The sequence below is a fragment of the Maniola jurtina genome, chromosome 9 (assembly GCF_905333055.1).
Source record: "Maniola jurtina chromosome 9, ilManJurt1.1, whole genome shotgun sequence".
Taxonomy (NCBI): Eukaryota; Metazoa; Arthropoda; class Insecta; order Lepidoptera; family Nymphalidae; genus Maniola; species Maniola jurtina.
The window spans coordinates 12503890-12524318 of record NC_060037.1 but is presented as its reverse complement, the minus strand read 5'-3'; the positions used below and the strand labels follow the sequence as shown (position 1 = coordinate 12524318).

General features: G+C 37.6%; 1 protein-coding gene across 1 annotated transcript; it reads right to left on the bottom strand.

Annotated features, from left to right (window-relative positions):
• Positions 1-1783: 1783 nt before the first annotated feature.
• LOC123868550 (protein FAM166B-like) lies at positions 1784-20340 on the bottom strand. The gene is made up of 5 exons (XM_045911110.1): positions 20115-20340; positions 5826-5927; positions 4447-4599; positions 3565-3761; positions 1784-2134 (listed from the first exon to the last, which is right to left on the bottom strand). The coding sequence occupies exons 1-5, from the start codon at positions 20183-20185 to the stop codon at positions 1902-1904; spliced, it is 756 nt and encodes a 251-aa protein (XP_045767066.1). The 5' UTR covers positions 20186-20340; the 3' UTR covers positions 1784-1901.
• Between the last annotated feature and the right edge of the window lie 89 nt (positions 20341-20429).

The following is a 20429-nucleotide window of genomic DNA, read 5'->3' as shown; positions in this document are numbered from 1 at the left end:
TGTTGCAACTTCAGAATGGACTACTTTTGCGGACATTATACTATAAGTATAGTTCGCGACAGGTTGAGATGGCAATCGGGGTATGAGGCGGGGAGACGGCCCGCACACCCTCACGTCACTCGCATTGGGTTAGGGCGGGCGACGTCACCCCGATTGCCATGTCGACCTGTCGCGAACTATACTTACGCCAAAATAAAACTTACTGTATATTCTTTAAAAGTAAATAAGAAGAAATCAGTGCATAGTAAATTTATTTACATACTGTAAATATTATGACTATAATATTATATCAAAATGGTTTATGCATTAACAAATTTGAAGTATCGGAAAATACTCTTTGAATGCTTCATAATTAATGCACTTTATAATCAATGTGGCTAATTCTTTTGCTTAGTTAATTAATACTAAATTGAGAGGTTTAACTCTAGTGCTATCCTTTTCTGCAAGGATCGAGATGAAAGAGATAGCAATAAAAGTTTAGAAATGGTGTACAACAAAGTTAACCACATTGTCTTAGTTTGAAAACAACTGTTAAAATGGACAAAATGCTGTTTAAAAATTTAAACAATGGTGGCTTGTTCTTGTAATCTCTAAACTAAATCTAGTGCTATCCTTTTTTACAGGGAACATAACGAAAGGGATAGCTGTACATTTAGACCTGTCATTTTAATTTAATTAAGAGTTTATGTACAACAGAATTAGCCACAATATTGTTTAAATCGACGTAATATACAGTGTTGCATATGTGGACTTCATATCTACTTAATATAATACTTTTTCTTGGACGGTTTCGATTTAATGTTACTAGGAACCCTTCCATTTATTGGGCTTACTTTCGACTTAAAAATCCGGTATCCGGACAATGTAGGTATAGTCCGTAGGTACAAAATGAGAACTCATGTCATGTCATGTCCAAAATACGGTTCACGTTTATAATAAGTACGATTTCGTACTTTTGATATGACAGTTGACACAAACGCAAAATGGCGAATGAGATCTCATTTTGTACGCATTATATGAATATGGTTTGTGCAGTGTGCACTCAACAGGCTGAGCTTTTAGGCTGAGATCTATAGAGTGTACTTTAACTTTGTTCAGACTTAAGTTTCAGTCAAAACGAGACAGATTTATGTCAGCGATGTAACGCTGTCTTGTTTTTACAGTGTCCTAAGTCTGAGCAAAGTCAAAGCACGCTGTATAAGAAGATCGGAGAAGAAGAGAGTTTAGAGTTAAAACGAGATAGATCGATGTGATATCTACATACATCTGTCTCTTTTTAGCTCTAAGTAAAGTTCGAAAAACCTATAGACCTTTGGATCCCAAGGCGCTGGAATGATGACCTTGCACCGGCAAGCGCAGCGTTGGAAGACCCACCCCGGTGAGTGGACAGAGGATGAGTCACAGGGAGCCGCTGAATTCAGGCGGCGCAAGATATTATTTAGATTCCTAAAATGCACAAGGCATAGGTATCTTTTGAGACGAAAACTGCAGGTACAAATAAATCACAAGAATGCATCTACCTAACACATTGGACTCCCGGTAATCCGACAAACGTTTTGCAGGGCAGTGTCGATGTATCGAATTCGTCGGGGGTTATAGAGTACTATCTATGCCCCCCTGTGGACCGGATTTTTTACAAAAGAGAAGGTACTTGTAATCAGACAAATTACAGATCCAATGATAAGATTCTATATATTAGGTATACATACTCTGAAGTACAAATCATACTTCATTATGTATGTCAAATTTAGTAAATTCAATAATAAATAATAGATTGTCGGATTACGGGGGGTGCCGGATTACCGGGGGTCCACTGTATTCATTTCTCTTAATACTGTTCCTTAAGACCTAAGGAAGAATGCTCATCGACATTTGGTGAAGAACATTCTTCTCCCCGTGTGCTATCCCCAGTTCCAGTAGGAGTACTTCCTGTCGTGATCCTTGAGGATGGCTTTGATGTTGACGTTCGCGTTTTGGAGCTCCTTCCTTTTTTCTCTTTCCATCTTGATGAGCTCGAGGCCTCGTTTGGCGGCGCAATGGTAGCGCTGGCTGAGGGAGGCTTCTGACCCCTTTATTCGTGGGATGTGGCCTGTGTATCCCGCTATGGGTGGGAATTCTGGTGATATCGTGTTCTCTGAAAGGGATAAAAAATATCAAAGTAGGCATTAATAAGCCGTTGTGCCTAAGTATGAGACTTGTTACTTTACATTATAGACTAGCTGATGCCCGCAGCTTCGCCCGCGTGGATTGGTCAGATCCCCTGCAGCATCAGGATTGAGGAGTTGGAATCCAAATTTTTCATGAAACAATGTCGCAAAGTTCCTCTATCGATTAAAGAAGAAATGACGCAAATCGGTTCAGAAATCTCGGAGATTTTGGTGTACTTATGTAGAAAAACACAACTCCCTTTTTGAAAGTCGGTTAAAAAAGTAGCCTATGTTACTCCCTGGTCAATTCTCTACTTGTCTGTGAAAATCCCGTCAAAATCGGTTCAGCCGTTCCAAAGATTAGCCTTTTCAAACAGACAGACAGACAGACAGACAAAAATTTTAAAAACGTGTGATTCAGTTATGGTATCGTTCAAATAACCATATGAGCTTAATATGAGCTAGTTATTTCGAAATTACAGACAGACACTTCAATTTTATTTATTAGTATAGATATAGATTTTAGAATGTGAATAATCTTTAGCTCTTTAGTCAAGGATCTCAAGTGTTTTTAGGTAGGTAGATATCATGCAGCATAGTAGAATCTTTTGGCATAAAGTATGCAGTGGCGTACATAGGGTACTAAGCCAGGGTAGGCATTAGTTCCTCTTTAATTTCTATTGAATGTCTTCTCTTATCTTGTCTATCTTTAATGTCTATGCAGTGTGTTTTTAGGGTTTCGTACCTCAAAATCACATAACACGAAAACAACTCAGTTATAAGAAGTTGAATATCAGGGCATAATATTATACTAGTGGGTACCTAATCTCGGTAATCTGCTTCGATGTGGCAACGATCGATCTCGTGCAAGGAAGATAGTTTTTCGACATGGGCGAATTATACAAACGCCTCGGATTGTGGGTATTGAATATCTTAGTTACGAATACGAATGGTTACGATTTATTTACGTCCAAATGGGCTAATACGGATTTGGGTGGATGTTAAAAATAAATATAGCCCTGGAATTGCCTAATTTTATAGCTATATAGGTACTAGCTGATGTCCGCGACTTCGTTCGCGTGGATTTAGGTTTTTTGAAATCCCGTGGGAACTCTGATTTTCCGGGATAAAAGTAGCCTATGTCCTTCCCTGGGATGTTACTAACACTGTACCAAATTTCATCAAAATCGGTTAAAGTGAAAAGGTAAAAAGCTAGCAGACGGACAGACAGACACACTTTCGCATTTATAATATTAGTATGATTTATGTATTGTAAGCTGATGTGAAAATTGACGATAACGATCAATTCGAGCACGCCAGACTGTACGCACTATAATGATATCGCAATAAGCTTTGAAAATCACTTAACTTCCCCGGCTTCCAACAGTGCTTCCAAACATTACCATAATGCTCTCACCTTTGTATTTGTTGATCTCCCTAAATCTGCTCAAATCTCGTCGGATCTCGTCCCTGGAGTGCACAGTCTCCATCTTCGGCGCGCTCCGAGATCTCACGAAGCTCCGATTGAAATCCGCTTTGCGTTGTAACTCTCTTTGGTTCGCTGTGAAGTCTGCCATGCAGTCGTCAGCTGCACGTCCGTATGATTTGCCGTAACTGTTGAAGTAAGTACGAGTAATTTTAAGCTAGGGGTAATTTTTTGACGAATGAGCGGTGTGATCTTAAAATTTTGAGGTCCTCGGTTTGAATTCTGCTAGGGGCAGTTAGAGCATTCATAGCTTTTAAGTTGTCTTTTCTCTGGTCCGGTTCTTATCCTCTAGTATAGGAGAATGTGAACAATTTTGCCTTTCTTATCGAAAGTTATCTATATTTTTGTTCCGTTTGCCGTGAAGTCTTAGTGCTAAAAAACCGGCCAAGTACGAGTCAGACTCGCGCACCGAGGGTTCCGTACTCGGGTATTTTTTCCGAGATTTGGCACGATAAATCAAAAACTATTATGCATAAAAATAAATAAAAATCTGTTTCAGAATGTACAGATAAAGCTCTTTCATATGAAACCCCACTTGGTATAGTTATCTTACTTTGAAAATTGAAACACATTTTAATTTTTTTTTAATGATGTAACCACAAATTCACGGTTTTCGGATTTATTCCCTTACTTGTGCTGTAAGACGTACCTACCTGCCAAATTTCATGATTCTAAGCCAACGGGAAGTACCATATAGGTTTTCTTGACAGACACGACGGACGGACAGACAACAAAGTGATCCTATAATGGTTTCGTTTTTCCTTTGGAGGTACGGAACCCTAAACAATACCTATTTATTAATGATTTATTTACGTGAAGTTCATGCCAGGTACGTATCCAGTGTAGCCGGTCATGTAGGCGGGTTGCCTGTGCCTGGTGCCGTCATACACGTCGTGCGTGGGGGTGTTGCGTCGCGGCATGTTGTCGATCTCGTAGTTGTCTCCTGGCCTGTACTTCAGTGGCTTGCTGGAAAGAAATGCTAGTCTATTTATTAAGTACACGAAAAGGTATCTCTATTTCATGTAGAAAGTCTATGTCAAGACTAAGGAACAACAAAGTACCTGTAGTACGCGACAGATCGAGATGGCCATCGGAGTGGGGACGCCTCGCACACCCGCACAGCCCCCACGCTGACCGAATGCGGGATAGCATGGGTAACGTGCGGGGCGTCCCCGCACCTCATACGCCGATTGCCATGTCGACCCTTCGCATACTATAAATCTTTATGATACACGTGCAACATACATTCGGTATGCATCGCCCGCCCTCCCGCTATCTACTAGTAGGCAGGTGTATACATGCATCTATATGGTTATGTAGAACCTTAGGAAAAATCAGCGGTGTACGACTACGAGCTACGAGTGGACAGTAAGTCGAGCCTAAGAGCAGTATGATCTGGTGTATCATTATTTTATACTATAATCGAAATAGCCTGTCTTTGATAATTTTTTAATTTTTGAAGAGCAAAATCAGTAAATCCCATGTTCAAAGATAAATCAATCTTTGGACGGGCATGCAGTATCATTTTACAAAAGAATAAGCTACGGCTCTACGCGTCGTAGAGCTTTGTAGCAGGCATCATATCGTAAATCATAGTAGGCGTATAGGTAGGTATATTACGATAGGCCTTGTAACCTAGATTGTATGGCATAGCAAGAGTAACTTGCTATTATTTATATTGCCCGTATATAAGTTTAGTACCTGGGCGCAACTGAGCTTTTAATATACTGTAGTAGGTACGGCCGAATAGAGCCCCACCTAGCAAACAAACATACAATCTAAGCTCTTTAGGAAACACAGTGTAGCAGCGTGGTGCACAAATAAAAGGACCGCCCCCACATTTACATTGTATATTTCCAATATATATTACATGGGCCGTATTTACAAAATTTGCCGTATTTACATTTAGAACTATGGTGGAAAACGAGGGCCGGAGCTTGCAAACCGATGTGTCGGTCTTGATATGTCTGGAGTGAATGTGGCCACCGGAGTTTTTGCCGAGGCCAGCAGGATTTTCGAATCGTTCCAAATTCAAATGGTGTTCTAAGTGGCAGCTGCAAAGTGCAATGTTTTCTTCGCAGCTGCCAGCATTAGAAGAGAGCGCACGCCTCTACGTGCCTCTACAATAAACTCTACATCACGTAATACCTACCACAGTTTTATGATCTAAAACTGTGTGTTTAATGTCTTACTTGAACAATCCTTTAGAGCGGATTTCCTTGAGAATCTGTCGAGTGTTGTCACCGTAGCATTTTCCGTAGCGGAACTTCAGTAGCGGGCAATGTCCTGTGTATCTGGAACCAAGTTTATTGCAACTTGTAAGTTTATTGTAACTTGTACAGAGCACAGAAATAGAAAAGTTTTTATTCAAATAGAAAAGTTATTATTTAAGTATACTCTTGAAAAGTGTTTTTTGAATAGTCAAGAGAATCTAGCACTGGTTCGGAATGGCCTTTTTAATATCATATTATTAGATATTCTTGTTGGTATTGTGGGTAGCATGTTTGGCTGCGGATGACGTTCTGGGTTCGATGTCCGGGCTGGTTCAAAAAATAGTTATGTAATGGGGGTTTCTATCACGAAATTCTCAGTAGGAAGTTGGTGATGCATTCGGAAATCGGAGAGCATGTAAAGTCGTCGGTTCCGCGGCAGATCTCTCTCCGGACTTGTCAGATTGCCGTGCCATCGGACTATGAGAGTAATAGAGAATGCTCTTGTTTTTGACTATATAATAGGTACCGCGTAGATGGCTAATCTTTGAGGAGATATGGATAATTGTCGCGCTGGTCAAGGGCGAAATCGGCCGGGAGAACATTACTTGCAGCGATTACCTATCAGATAGGTATTCTGTCTAGGTACCTACTGATTTTTAATGCCTCTTACGAATTTTCCCTTATTGTATGATATACCTACTGTGCTGGTCTGGTACTCCAAAAATCCATAAAACAAGAAAAGAAGAACAAGATATAGGTACTGTACCAAATTCGATTCCTGGTTATGTGAATTTATTCTGTTACAGATTATTTTGAAGACGTTATGGCTGTTGTAACATGCCCTAAATCAATATCCATAGATGGGTGCTTCGGAGAGCACCTCGAACCGTCAGTCATGTTATTTGGATATTCATGAGCCTATCACCTAAAACCCCTATATGACCTGGAATCTAAATTATAAATCCCAAGAATATTCCTATTTCCTAAACGAGTTATCGATAAAACCGTTAAACCAGAAAATATCACAGGTTTTCAATTTCATCCGCAACGTTTTGATAACATCAAAAGTTCATTTCTTATCACGGGCTAGAGGAAATGATATTCGATAAAGCAAAAAGCAATCTCAGGAAATATAAGTAGGTATATTTATTGGATTTGGGTATCAGCTGATGCAGGTGGAATATAGAAAATATCTATAAATTATATGATACCTTACTGATAACCGTTGCTAGCTATGTCAATTTCGCGATATAGTAGGTACGTTATAGGCACGGCAACCGTTTTGAGTTACGTTTTGCTATAGCGGACACATCTTTTGTTGTGAAGCATACATTGCCGATCATAATAATTGAAGGCATGTATCACAGAAAGTAAGGAAAGTAAGAGAGGCATTATGAAATGGCCCATTGTTCCTCCACTCTCGGAGACAAAATACGGAAATCAAACCAGTTCTTAAACTCTCACGGTAGATATGCCTCTTACAATAAGGGTTGACACTATCATAGGAAATATTTTTCTGATAAATATCCCTTTTCTTCACTATCGCATTATTATGGAATAGCTTATAGTAATAACTTAAATCCCACTATATGTACGTATATGTATAAGTAGAAGAATTTTGTCAAAGGCGCAAGCACATCTGTGTGGTGCAGATTGGAGTGATATGAAAACAAGGTCCGCTCGAGCGCAAGAATTTACCTAGATGCATTCAAGATGCATTTCAATTGTTTGTGCGTTGATATTCACACAACACATTTGTTAACCTCCGACCCAAAAAGAGGTGTGTTATAAGTTTGACGTGTGTATCTGTTTACCTGTCTGTGGCATCGTAGCTCCTAAACTGATGAACCGATTTTAATTTAGTTTTTTTCGTTTGAAAGGTGGCTTGATCGAGAGTGTTCTTAGCTATAATCCAAGAAAATCGGTTCAGCCGTTTGAAAGTTATCAGCTCTTTTCTAGTTACTGTAACCTTCACTTTTCGGGGGTGTTATAAATTTTTAATTAACACTTGTAGCTCAATTGTTCGTGCATTGATATTCACACAACACATCTGTAACTATAAGTCCTAGTCATTTTTTGTAGTTGGTAAACCATTCCCATTTACACGTCAAGGTGAAAAGAAGAATAAATAAATAAATCATTAACAGAGTTATAGTAAGGTTCAAAAACATTAAAAATACGTGACAGTTGGCAACCCTCACAACAGCCGCAGATTGTTCTGTTCTAATGAAACATTAGGTAACATCAAAGAGTTAGAGACAACATATACTTAGGATACGTACAGACAAAATAAGTACCTATAGGTACAACGTGGGATATACGATGGATATACGATGCGAATTTTCATTTGAAACTTTGTTAGCCAGAAGTGTCGGGGGTTGGGTTTATTCAGCCAGCTAAATATCTACGGCTAGGCTGTCATCGCTTCCATACTATGAATTCAGCCAATAACAACAATTGCCATTTTAGGAATGATAATCGCAATTTTAGTGCCGAGGTAAGGGGCTGATATTTTTTATCGAAATCGTAGGTTTCCATTTATCAAGCTTTTATATTCTCGACTAAAATAAAACTTGAAATTTAAATTTTCATGTAATTTGATTGCAAGCTTTTATATATGGTTCAATGTCAGATTCGTATACCTAACTACAACTGTTTGTATTGTAGCTCTACATGTTAGGGGCAAGAAGCACGCGAGCTTTGGCCAAGGCCTGCGGAATTGATTGATGGAAAATGGGACATGGGCCGAAATTAACGTGAGCCACTTTAAACTTTGCTAAATTGTTAAGCCCTAGCTTAAATTCTAACTCATTGAAAGGAAAATTTTCGTATAATCCTAGTAACGACTAGACGTGAGGACGGTAGCCTGAGGCAGAGTAAGAATCAAGAGATAAGAAGATATTTGGGGGATATTACCTATAAGTTGGGGAAAAGTAGTGTTGCCTAGTAGGTGTAGTAGTGATAGTGCTTACTAGACTGCGATTGTTAAACAGGAGGACCAGGTGAAAAAAAAAATATGGAAAGGGGTTAAATAAACCTCAGTAATGTGGTGTACGACACACATGGACAAAAAGAGAGCGAATTTGGAGAAACGAATCACCATGAATCCACTTGTTTGGAATTTGGATACTTGGAGTGGATGAGAAAGGAATGTAAGTACTGTAAGAAGAACATACTGAGGTTGCCCAATACGAAAAAGCCCGGATGAATGTCTTAGGTACCCATCGCTAGAGAACCCTTCGTAGAAAGACCTGCAACCATTGAAAAATACCAGATTGGCATAAGTGGCAGCTTCTGATGACAGACGCCTAGCCCCTTATGGGTCATTAAGACATAGAGTAAAGTACCTAGATAAGTAATAAATGCTAAGCCTAAACAGAGCTATTTTCCAAAGAAAATAAATACATAATTGCTTTGCATAAAACTTCTGATGCTTAAAACTTAGCAAACTGACAAACGAGGGTAGACCACGAATATGCGTTCTATATTGTATTTAGCCTATTTTAAATGTAGGTGAGGAGGTTTTAAGGACTTCCGCGGACTACGCGTTTTTAAGAAACAATGGAAATGAAAGAAAAAAGTTATTTTCTAAAAAGAACACTCAAATATGGCTTTTTAGAGGTTAGACTGTTTGAAAAGTTGTACCCATAGATATTTTGGATTTCTGTGGTTGTACCAAGCTAAAATCCCACTTCAGTATTAAAAACTATACGGCTTTAATTTGAACGATTGAAAATTAGTCCTTACTTTATTTTTGAAATTCTAATAAGCTACTTTTAATCCCATTTTTTGTTATTCTTATTTTTATTCAGCGCTTAGGTTTTCTTAATTTACTAACTACTTATTTTAAGTTTGTTAATATCTTATGCACAAGATAAATATAAATTAGTTTTTCTTTCTGTTTCTAAAACGTATCGTAAAAATGGGACTTTTAGATGATACAAGTGAAGTATATTATATGAGTATAGTCAAAGAAGGCGACGGATGTGCCAGGAACCGAGGGTACGGCGCGACTTGCCGTGCTATAGTTTTCGAATTAATTCCTTAGTTTCCTATTATACGGGCGTTAATCAGAAATATAACAACTGTTCTATATAGGTATGTATACTTGAGTTAGTAATAGTATTAGAGCTGGTCTCTAATACTTTCAGTAACTCTGAATTTAATTATGAGATAGTAATAATTTCGATATTTCCCTTGAAATAATACCTACTTAGTCAGGCACTTCATCATGATCAAGTCTGACAAGGGTCTCCTCTCAAAATGAGAAGGGTTTAGGGCATAGTCCACCACGGTGGTCCAGTGCGGACTGGCAGACTTAACACACCTTCAACAATAGTATGGAGAGTTAAAGTGTTGATCTATTTTAAAACACACATAATTTTTAAAAGTTGAGATGCGTGCCCGGGATTGAAGCCCCTACCTTAAGAACCTCTAACCTAACGGCTAACTTCTTTACCACTGGGCTATATGTCACCGCTGTAATAGTTACTTATTTGACATCTAATTGTAAGATTTCATAAAACTTATTTACCTATTCTATAACGGTGATTCTCAGATTTGGCGCAAATCACATATCAGGTCAAATAAAAAAATAATGAATGAAGTTACAGATGAGAATTGCATTACAAAAGAACTCTTGTATATTCAGCTACGGGTGCCCCAAAATTCAAAATTGTAACTACAAAGGTTACTTCAGAAATAATATTTTTGATATTAAAAACTCACCTCCTTCTACGGGTAAAACAGGAGTCTCAGGGAAAATCGCTATGATTTTCAAAGAAGACGGTTTTAAACGAGCTCGAGTTTTTCACATATTATTATATACATCCTGAGAAGCAATTAAAATGCATTTTTACACGTACGAATCATTTAATTACGTCATAAAAAAATAACAAATGTTTGGCACAGAAAAAAAGTCATTACCTGCAACTGAGATGGCACCTCCAAAATATCCTTCTAGTATACATATTGCCATCCGTTCTCCCCTGCCCCGTACTAAGTCCTAATCAGCCTATCTAGGCATGTTGCGGAAAGTGGCCGTGCACTTGTAGAAAAAAAAATATTTACGCTTTTGGTGCCAAAACTGGTGTTTGGCACGACTTTTCACTCTTTGCCTTCAACATCATTTTAGGACAAATAATTAGTTTTTCTTAATAATTTTATTTTCTTTCATGTACTAATAACAACATAAGTATCTAGTTTGATGTTCATATATATTGCATTTTAAAATACGACGTTATAAAATTAAAACTGCCAAAACCTCATTTACGCTCTATCATTACCGTAATTTTCCTTCCGTTTTTAAATTGAAGGTAATGATGTTGAATTGAAGGAGGTGATCAATTTTTCAGGAAATAATGTTGTTCCAAAATTGTGTAACTAATCAGTTGAATTAGTAGCCCATATTGTTACAAGCAATTTAGAAATAACTATTCAAAATCCTTGCAACTCGAGGTATTTCAATATTAAAAATAACCATCATATATCGATTTTAGAAACTACCATAGTGAAAAGAAATAGTCAAAAAACGCGCGAAAAAAAATTAGCGCAGACTAAAAACACAAAAAACAAACAAAAACGAAGAACTAAAGAAAGATCTAGAAAAATATGCGAAACGTAAAGAAGAATGATGGAGTCCTTTCATTCCTTCTTGGATATTAGGGCTGCAGCAGTTGTTTTCTAGGTCTCCCTACGTTTGGTTGCTGTTTTGACATGGTTCCACGAGAATTCCACTCTTTTAAGGTCTGCTTCAATGGGCCTTCTCTAGGAGTTTGTTGTTCGACCAGGTCTCATTTGACTGCCAGGCTGCCAGGTAGGCAGGTTTCAATAAATGCCGCTTGAGCAACGTTTTCTTCCTCTCTTCGCAAAATATCCAATCACAATCGCCTCAAAGCTATTTCCTTATTTACTGGGAGTGGCTGGCATTTGTACCACAAGTCCTCATTTCTGATCGTGTTAGACCAGAAAATGCGGGGAATAACACTGAAACTCTTATTGTGGAAAACCTGAATTCTGTGGATTAGCGATATAGTTGTTTCCACGTTTCACACCTGTATAAGAAGACTGAATTTACAAGCGATTCAAACAGAGAGAGCTTTAGCTTTTATAATCCAGTTATTGACATCAGCCTTGGCACCGCCGCTAGGAGAAATGATGCTACCGAGGTTATAGAACTCCTCCACCTGTTTAATTGGTTTGTCTTCTAAATAAAATGGTTCTGAAGCAGTAGAACTTATCCTCATCTTCACTGTTTTCTTTGTGGTTATCGGCAGACTAGTTAAGGAACTTTGTCTTGTAGGTATTTTGATTTGGACTTAATGTATTTGAGTCAATCTGATATGAGAACAATGTGATCCGCATAGTCAAGGTCTTCAAGTTGCCTACTGCTCCATGATATCCCTTTCGGACTATTGGTGACACGACGCATAACTTCGTCGATAAGCAAGATAAATAACAGTGGTGAGGAAGACATCCTTACTTAACTCTACGGATTCTTCTTCTTCTTCTTCTTCTCTCTGGGCTGGTTTCCGCACTTAAACGTTTCCGTCTGTTGTGCGTGCGTTGCCCCTCCCCGCCGAAGTAACTCTACGGATTATTTTGAGACTAAAGAAGAATAGAAAATCAAAACTCTTTGTTGACTGCAAGACAACAAAGAGTACAGAGAAAAAAAATACTTGAAAATTAAAAAAACATATAGAAAAAATAAAAAGAAGTAAGCCGATTGAGAAAATACTGTTTAAGATAACAAGGGATTTAGAAGAAAATCATCCACAGAAAAATAATGTGCTCCTTGTGAACATACTACTCCTATAGTTATAAAAGATGTTATTTATTCGTCAAAACCTCTACAATTGACGTCAAGGGCTAGCTTTGTGTAATATACATTGTCGATGGTGTATGTCAATAATTATTAGGCTTTTGTTTCGACGGTTTGACGTGTTTTCGAATAAATTGGCGTATCGAAATGACCATGGTTTTTAACTTCTTGTAGTATATTTCAGTGGCGACGAGGATGGGATTATATAAAAAACCTTTACAAGAAACTCTATCAGTTAAACAAATAAAACGGAAGAAGTTTCCAGGAAAGACAGGAATTCACCAAAAGTAAAAATACTTTCTGATGTACGTTTCCATTGGACTAATACTCCTTTCTTTATTAATGGCAGATTACCTCTTAAAGATAGTACGCGTACGACTGATACTGGTCATGTCTGAGAACATGCCCCAGATAACCGACCTTTCTGCATTTGATCGCCAAAATTAGGTCTCTATCTTTACCGATGCATCTTTGTCATTTTTATTTTTTGAACCCAACTTACTCGCAGTAATTTTCAGTAGCAGTTGCTTATTGCGCAGTACTTTTTTCATTTTCATGAATAATTCACGGGCAATTTCAATTCAGGTCTTTATTTCAGAATCTGGATCCCATTCTTCATTTACCCATGTACCAAGATATTTGTGCATTGAAACTCTTTCGAGTGTTGTACATGTGAGAGTTCTTATTGAGGTTTGTTGCGGTTTTCTTGATACTGTACATAAACTTAGTCTGCTACATTTATAAACGCTATCTATTATTTTCTAATGATCTTGGGAACTAGAAGCCAAAAAAACAGTATCATCAGCGTATCTAATATTATTTATATTTATTTGTTTACCTTGACATCCCATTCCTTATTTTCCAATGCTTCTGAGATGATAGCGTCTCAGTATAAGTTGAACAGAAGCGGAGATAAGATGTGTCCTTGTCATACCCTATGGCCTACCGCTACTTCATCTGTTTCCTCAACTTCAACTATTACTGTCCCAGCCTGCCACCAGTAAGGGTTCTTAATGATCTTTATTTCCTTGCCAACGAGTTCAACATACTTCAAACGACGAATAAGTACCACTTGATGTACACGGTCAAAGGCTTTCTCATAATCAATGAAGGAAATTCATATATCAGTTTGCATGTCTCTATATTTTTGGACTAGTACGTTTATAGCAAATAATGCTTCTCAGGTTCCAACACCAAATCTAAATCCAAACTGACTCTCATTGAAGTAGTTGTCACATTTATTTCTAATCCCTTAAGAGCTGATAAGTAGAAACATCTTTGGAACATGACTCATGAGGCTGATAGTGCGGTATTCATTGCATGTCTTAACATTCCCAAGATGTTGCAATGATTCCTTGACATGTGTCTGCGAACATATCATTTTCTATAAATCGTTTTACAAATTCTTTTTGACTTCAGGGTCCAAAATTGGTTTAACTTTATCATCAACTAAAATGTTTATATACGACACCCTTCGCAGGTCTACCATTTCTATGCAAATTAAATAATCATGTTTTCGCTCATACTGTTCTATCACCAAACATTTGTTTTCGTGATAATATGCTCTCGCAGCATGATTATTTTATACATTTCAAGTAAAATTTATAGGTGATGATATGTCTGGAATAATATTTTTATTAAAGTTTGCAATATTTCCGTTATTAATTCTGTTTACTTGATTAATAAGATGAAGAAACACGTTATTTTTTGAAAATGAAATATTGCTTCATTACCATCAGATAAACATCAACGCCTTCTCCACCAAAATCATTACCAGCACACTAGAAATCATTACCTTCAATAGTTCTGAAACTATTGAACCGATTTTAATAATTTTAGGTATTCTTTCATCATTAGAAAGCTAATATAATCAGAAGTAACAGCTAATAGGTTATGGGCGGCTCAGCTAGTCAAAGATAAAATTACAAATACGTATTTAATGTTCCTTTATCTAACAATTACCTACTGGTATCCTAACAATACAACAGTAGGTAACAATAATTCTGTAGCTAGCTAAATAAATATCTAAGTGATTTCTGAGTTATAATAATAACTAGCTGTGCCCGTGACTTCGTTCGCGTGGAATCAGCGCGCTTTATATAGCCACGGACGCTCAGGCGCGAGGCGTGTAGTACGTACTCTGTACGTTAAAAATGTTCGCCGTGATTCTATAAATTGACATAACTTTTTTATTTATGAACCGATTGACATGAAATAAACACTAAATGTTAAGTGAAGCTTACTAAAATATATTTAGTGAAAACCGTATCTAAATCGAATAAGCCATTTCTGATATTAGCGTGCACAAACACACAGACAAACAGACAAACAGCCAAAAAAACAATTAATTACAATTTCGGGTTCGGCATCGATATAATAACAACCCCTGCTACTTTTTTTTTATATATTTCCATTGTACAGACACCACTTTTCTACAATTTTATTATATGTATAGATCATACATGACCAGCCTACATGGTATCACTGTGGTATCATTATCCAATGAAGTGAATGTCATGTGTGAATGATGATGAAGTGTTATTTCCAGATGGGTATCTTCGTTAAGTACTTACCTAGATCATAGTCAAGGTGTCTTCTTAACATTTTACAAAACAAATGGTCAAAAAGTCAAGTCAAAGTCAAATCGTTTATTCAAAATTTTACAAATTACACAATTCACAATCAAAATGTGCAGGTACACTGATACCAAATTTGAATAAATGATTTGATAATGCAAGTGCCAACGGTCTTCGAATTGAAGAGAAGGGACCTGCTAAGAAGACTGTCTGAAAAATACTTCCAGGCTGTACTGAGTGAAGGTTCTTTGGACATATACCTAGATCCATTATTTTATGGGTTAAGTGTTAGTAGATAGTACTGTTAGTGCTAGGAACGAAACGATTGCGGCCTTGCTACGTCGAACGTGTGATAACCTAATGATTGTCGAGATTGCCTTCTTGATAATAGGGCGCGGAAGGCTACGGGTTACCTTTCGAGTTCCGAAAGTTTGTTCTAGTGATGACAGTGAAAAATACCAACGCTTAGTGATAACAAGTGTAAATTAAAAATTTATAACACCCCCGACAAGTGAAGGTTAAGTTACTAGAAAAGAGCTGATAACTTTCAAACAGCAGAACCGATTTTCTTGGATTATAACTAAGAACACTCTCGATCAAGCCACCTTTCAAACAAAAAAAACTAAATTAAAATCGGTTCATTAGTTATGGAGCTACGATGCCACAGACAGAAACACAGATACACACGTCAAACTTATAACACCCTTCTTTTTGGGTCGGGGGTTAAAAATATTATAGTCACTCTATTCTTATGACAATCATATACATTTTGATTGTAAGTATAGTAAGCGACAGGTCGAGATGGCAATCGGGGTATGAGGCTGGCGGACGCCCCGCATACCCGTATGTCACCCGCGCTATCCCGCATCGGTTTAGCACGCGGGCCACCCCTTTGCCTCTCCTGCTTGTCGCGTTCTATTATAGACAGTTAAATAAATCCTATTTTACGACAATCTCAAAAAAATCCATATATGGTAATGGATTTTTTTGAAATTTTTCCTACCGACAAAAATATTATCATGTCAGACGATTTAAGAAAATAAGCCTCCTGGGAAACTACTAGGTACCCATATTAAAGAACTGGAGAGTGAGAGGCTAAGTACTTTTATCCCGGAAAATCACGTTTCCACGGGATTTTAAAAACCTAAATGCAAAGTTGTGGGCATCAGATAGTGGTTATAGTGCCCTACAAGTACAATAGTAGCAGGTAGGTAAAATAACCATCTACGTACTAGGTACCCCTCCTGTATTTTGTAACTCTATGGAGGTATTCCAAACGATAGGGATCTAAATTTTTTACGCTTTTTCCAGTGTCACAGGGGTTAAACGTTGCCGACATAACCTTGACATCAACATTACATAAATAAAGTAAACATACACTTTACATATACTTTACATAGGTAAAGTAAACAGGTTTACATAAGTAAAGTAAACCACGGTAGGTAGGTAAGTACCTACTACCTACCTATAAATAGAATTCACGACAATCGATTTAATTATCGTTATTTTTAACCCCCGACCCAAAAAGAGGGGTGTTATAAGTTTGACGTGTGTTTCTGTGTATCTGTCTGTGGCATCGTAGCTCCTAAACTAATGAACCGATTTTAATTTAATTTTTTTGTTTGAAAGGTGGCTTGATCGAGAGCGTTCTTAGCTATAATCCAAGAAAATCGGTTTAGCCGTTTGAGAGTTAACAGCTCTTTTCTAGTTACTGTATGTAACCTTCACTTGTCGGGGTGTTATAAATTTTTAATTTACACTTGTTCCGAATAAAATTACTTAGTAATTTTCTCCAATTGCACTAGAACGGCCACGCCGCGCTGTCATCGTCGTAAACATCATGCTGTGTTTGCCGTGGGCGTGTCTGGAGGCGCACTACGTACCTACGTTGTCGTCCATGCACTCGCGAAGCGCACACATCGAACCCCTCTGACTAGGAGACCTAGGTCCTGCCCGCGAAATTCAAATTTAATTTGGTTTTTCGCAATTTGTAAACTAATACGACAACGTAGGCTTATGGTAATTGCGTCAATGGCAGTATCCTCCTCACGGGTTTATATAAAAATCTTTACTAGAAAGGGTTGGATTTGCTAATTAAGGGTTGGTTGGACTAATTTATGAGAATTAGTCGATACTATAGCTAATTTCTTAAAAATAGTAGTTTTGAATTTCGCGGGCAGACCCGTCGCATCCACCATCATCGCTTGTTGATATTAATTTAGTCTCTCTATAATCTTAGTTTTCTGACTTTGCCCAGGTGTAGGCTTATACTGGAGCTTTAAAATACCTAGGTATTACAAATGAATTAAAAATAGATATAATAAATAAAGATCAAGAGTAACGTTACATCGTGTCTTGTTACAGTTATGTCTGTCACGGTCAACCAGTTTCCAAGTTAACTGCCAATTGCCACGTGACGAGCACGCGAAGATCGGATTTCGAGCTAATTCTAACGACAGAGTACAAAAAAAATCTGCTGTTCTTTTAGACAATTCGAGTTGATCAATCGTTTAGTTTAGAATAATCATCATGGTTCAAACCTTACACATTCCGCTTTTCTGATAATAATTTAAAGTATCAATTAACTAAGTACTTTCAGGTTCGTATGTATATAGATATTTAAAAGCCCCTAAGCCCCTAAATAAATCAAGAAAAATAAGTAACAACGCACGTCGAGAAATGTTTAGTTTCGATGTATTTACGAATAAGCGCCGATGAAGCGATGTTGAAAGTATTTACTAACTACTTGAGGTAGGTAGCGCGTTTTTTCACACAATGGTTTTTGTTTTGGTTTACAAGATTTCTTTATTTCATTTATATTAGTAGGTAGGTAAAAAAAAATTCATGTAGACTTGACAAGTTCATAGACTCTACCACTACTGGTTCTACCGAAAGGAAAAGAGACCACTACTATTTGTTGACCATCAATAGGTATATGAGTAGGTATTTTAACAAAACCTGTTGTGTTATGTAAGTTCCAGCCATGTAAGTAGTTAGTACCTATGTAATTCCACACACTAGGCTGGACAATAATCGAAGCGAATCGAGATCGTGGGAACAATGAGCGATTCAGTTTCACTATCTGTTGATAGAATTTGTTCGGTGCCTCTCTGGTCGCGACTAGAGTGCAGACACCCGTACATAACCAGCTTTCACCTTTCAAAAATATGTAAGTACCTAGGTATTTACGTTAAATTCTGTCATCATCATCACCATTATCAACCGATAGGCATCCACTGCTGGACATAGATCATCAAAGCTCAGTGCCTACTAAAATCTTATAAATATAAATACAAGAACATGTAGGATAAACTTATCAAGAAGAAAGCCACCTTTCAACATGTCTCGCGACTCACAACTTGGAGGTAGGACGTAGGTACCTATGTTTAAAAAAATTGCGAGCAAACAAGCTGGCGGGTCATCTGATGTTAAGTGATTACCGCCGCCCATGAACATTTGCAGTAATTGCCGATGCGTGGCCGGCCTTTCAGGAATTTGTCGGTCCGCGCCCCTTGAATAACCCCAAGTTGTAATCTAGTGGGAACTGGGAACACCGCCGATGGAAGAAGATTCCTCATTTCACAGTTTGCATGTGCGTAGAAAAAAGAACATGTAACCGAATAAAATCATTATACCTAGGTCTATAATTCGGTTATTCGGCTGACTAAGCATTTGTTATGTTTGTCAGATCGGATAGTCATGATGACAGGGTTTTGTGAGGCTTCATACCCTTGTACCGGATATTTAGGCTAAATAGCTCAATTTCCGGTCTTTTTTGGGTGTTTCCCCGAAAAGTTAAACTCATATAATAGTCGTACTTATATAGACGTATAGGTACATAAGATATAGAATAATTGTACTTATATTTATTCAAATGCTGGTTACAGTAATAATGAATAAGTTAACTGTGAATCAATTTGCTATTGTGGCTTTTTTTTTGTTAAATTGCGCTTCAATGATTCCACGAACATAGTGATTATAATATTCTCTTTAGATTATACAATAAGATTATAATACCTTATTATATGATCAATCTGAGATTATAATCAGATGCGTTGTACCTATCTGGAATGAAGTCATGTTGAAAAACAAAAATCCAGAAACTGAAATCAAGGTCTCTATTTTTTGTGAAGAATCCGCGCGTTCTTTCTATACTATTGAGTCCTTTTATTCCACCTTGGGATTTAGGAACAATGCTAATAAATCTTCCTAATATTTATAGAAAGACAAATCGAGATACCTAATTGCTCAGGATTGGAACCCACAATCTCTTCATATGGCGCTCCAACCACTAGAGCGAACTACGACGTTAGCAAATCAGAAAGATTAATTATTTCAAAGCATGTTTCATAAGAATTTGTCTTGTTCATGTCGCATGATAAATTCCCGCACGCTATCCACCGAGAGCGAGTTTTCCGAATATTTTCCACGACTAACGAGGCTCGGCCAATAGAAATTTCCATTTAGGTAAACAAATAGGTACGTCGGCAAATTATATCTAATCCTATGATAACGTGTATGCCTGACTCTCTATCCATCTGCTACCTTTTAAAGGCTAAGCTGCTGAACCGATTTTGCTGAAATTCGGCTCAGAAAAGATTTCAGCTTGGAGAGTGATAAAGCTTAAGTGAAAGATGCGCTAATATTTATGCAGTCTATGTTGCTAACTACGCGTATCTCACACACAAGCGTACGAATATGTCTTCACTTTTTTAAACGCTTTGCCTTAAACAATATCTTTGACCTTTCCCTAACGCTAACAGGGAGCCACAAAAATTATGAATTTGGCGGTTTGTTTACGTGAAATGGAAATTTCTCAGTCACCAAGGTTTAGTGTAATAGTAACTCTACCTAAGGCAGAATTTTACTTACCCAGGAATAAATGATCCATTAGCAGCCGATAAATAATTCTGCCTTTCCCTACCGCTAACATCCACCCACATTTTCTTTTAAAACTCTTGTTAATATTTTAATAATTTTCTTTGATTTTATGTTATCGTAAACATAAGTTTATGTTATCATTTACACGGCATGGCAGCGGTCGCGTTTGCCCGCGAATGGAGTGTGTTTGTTACTAACTTATACGTAGTTACGTTCTACAGTGGACAAATCTACAGGCGCCTGAAGGCTTCGAAGGCTACGTTACGTTGGGAAGTTTGCGCACGCAAGCTATGGAATATAATATAT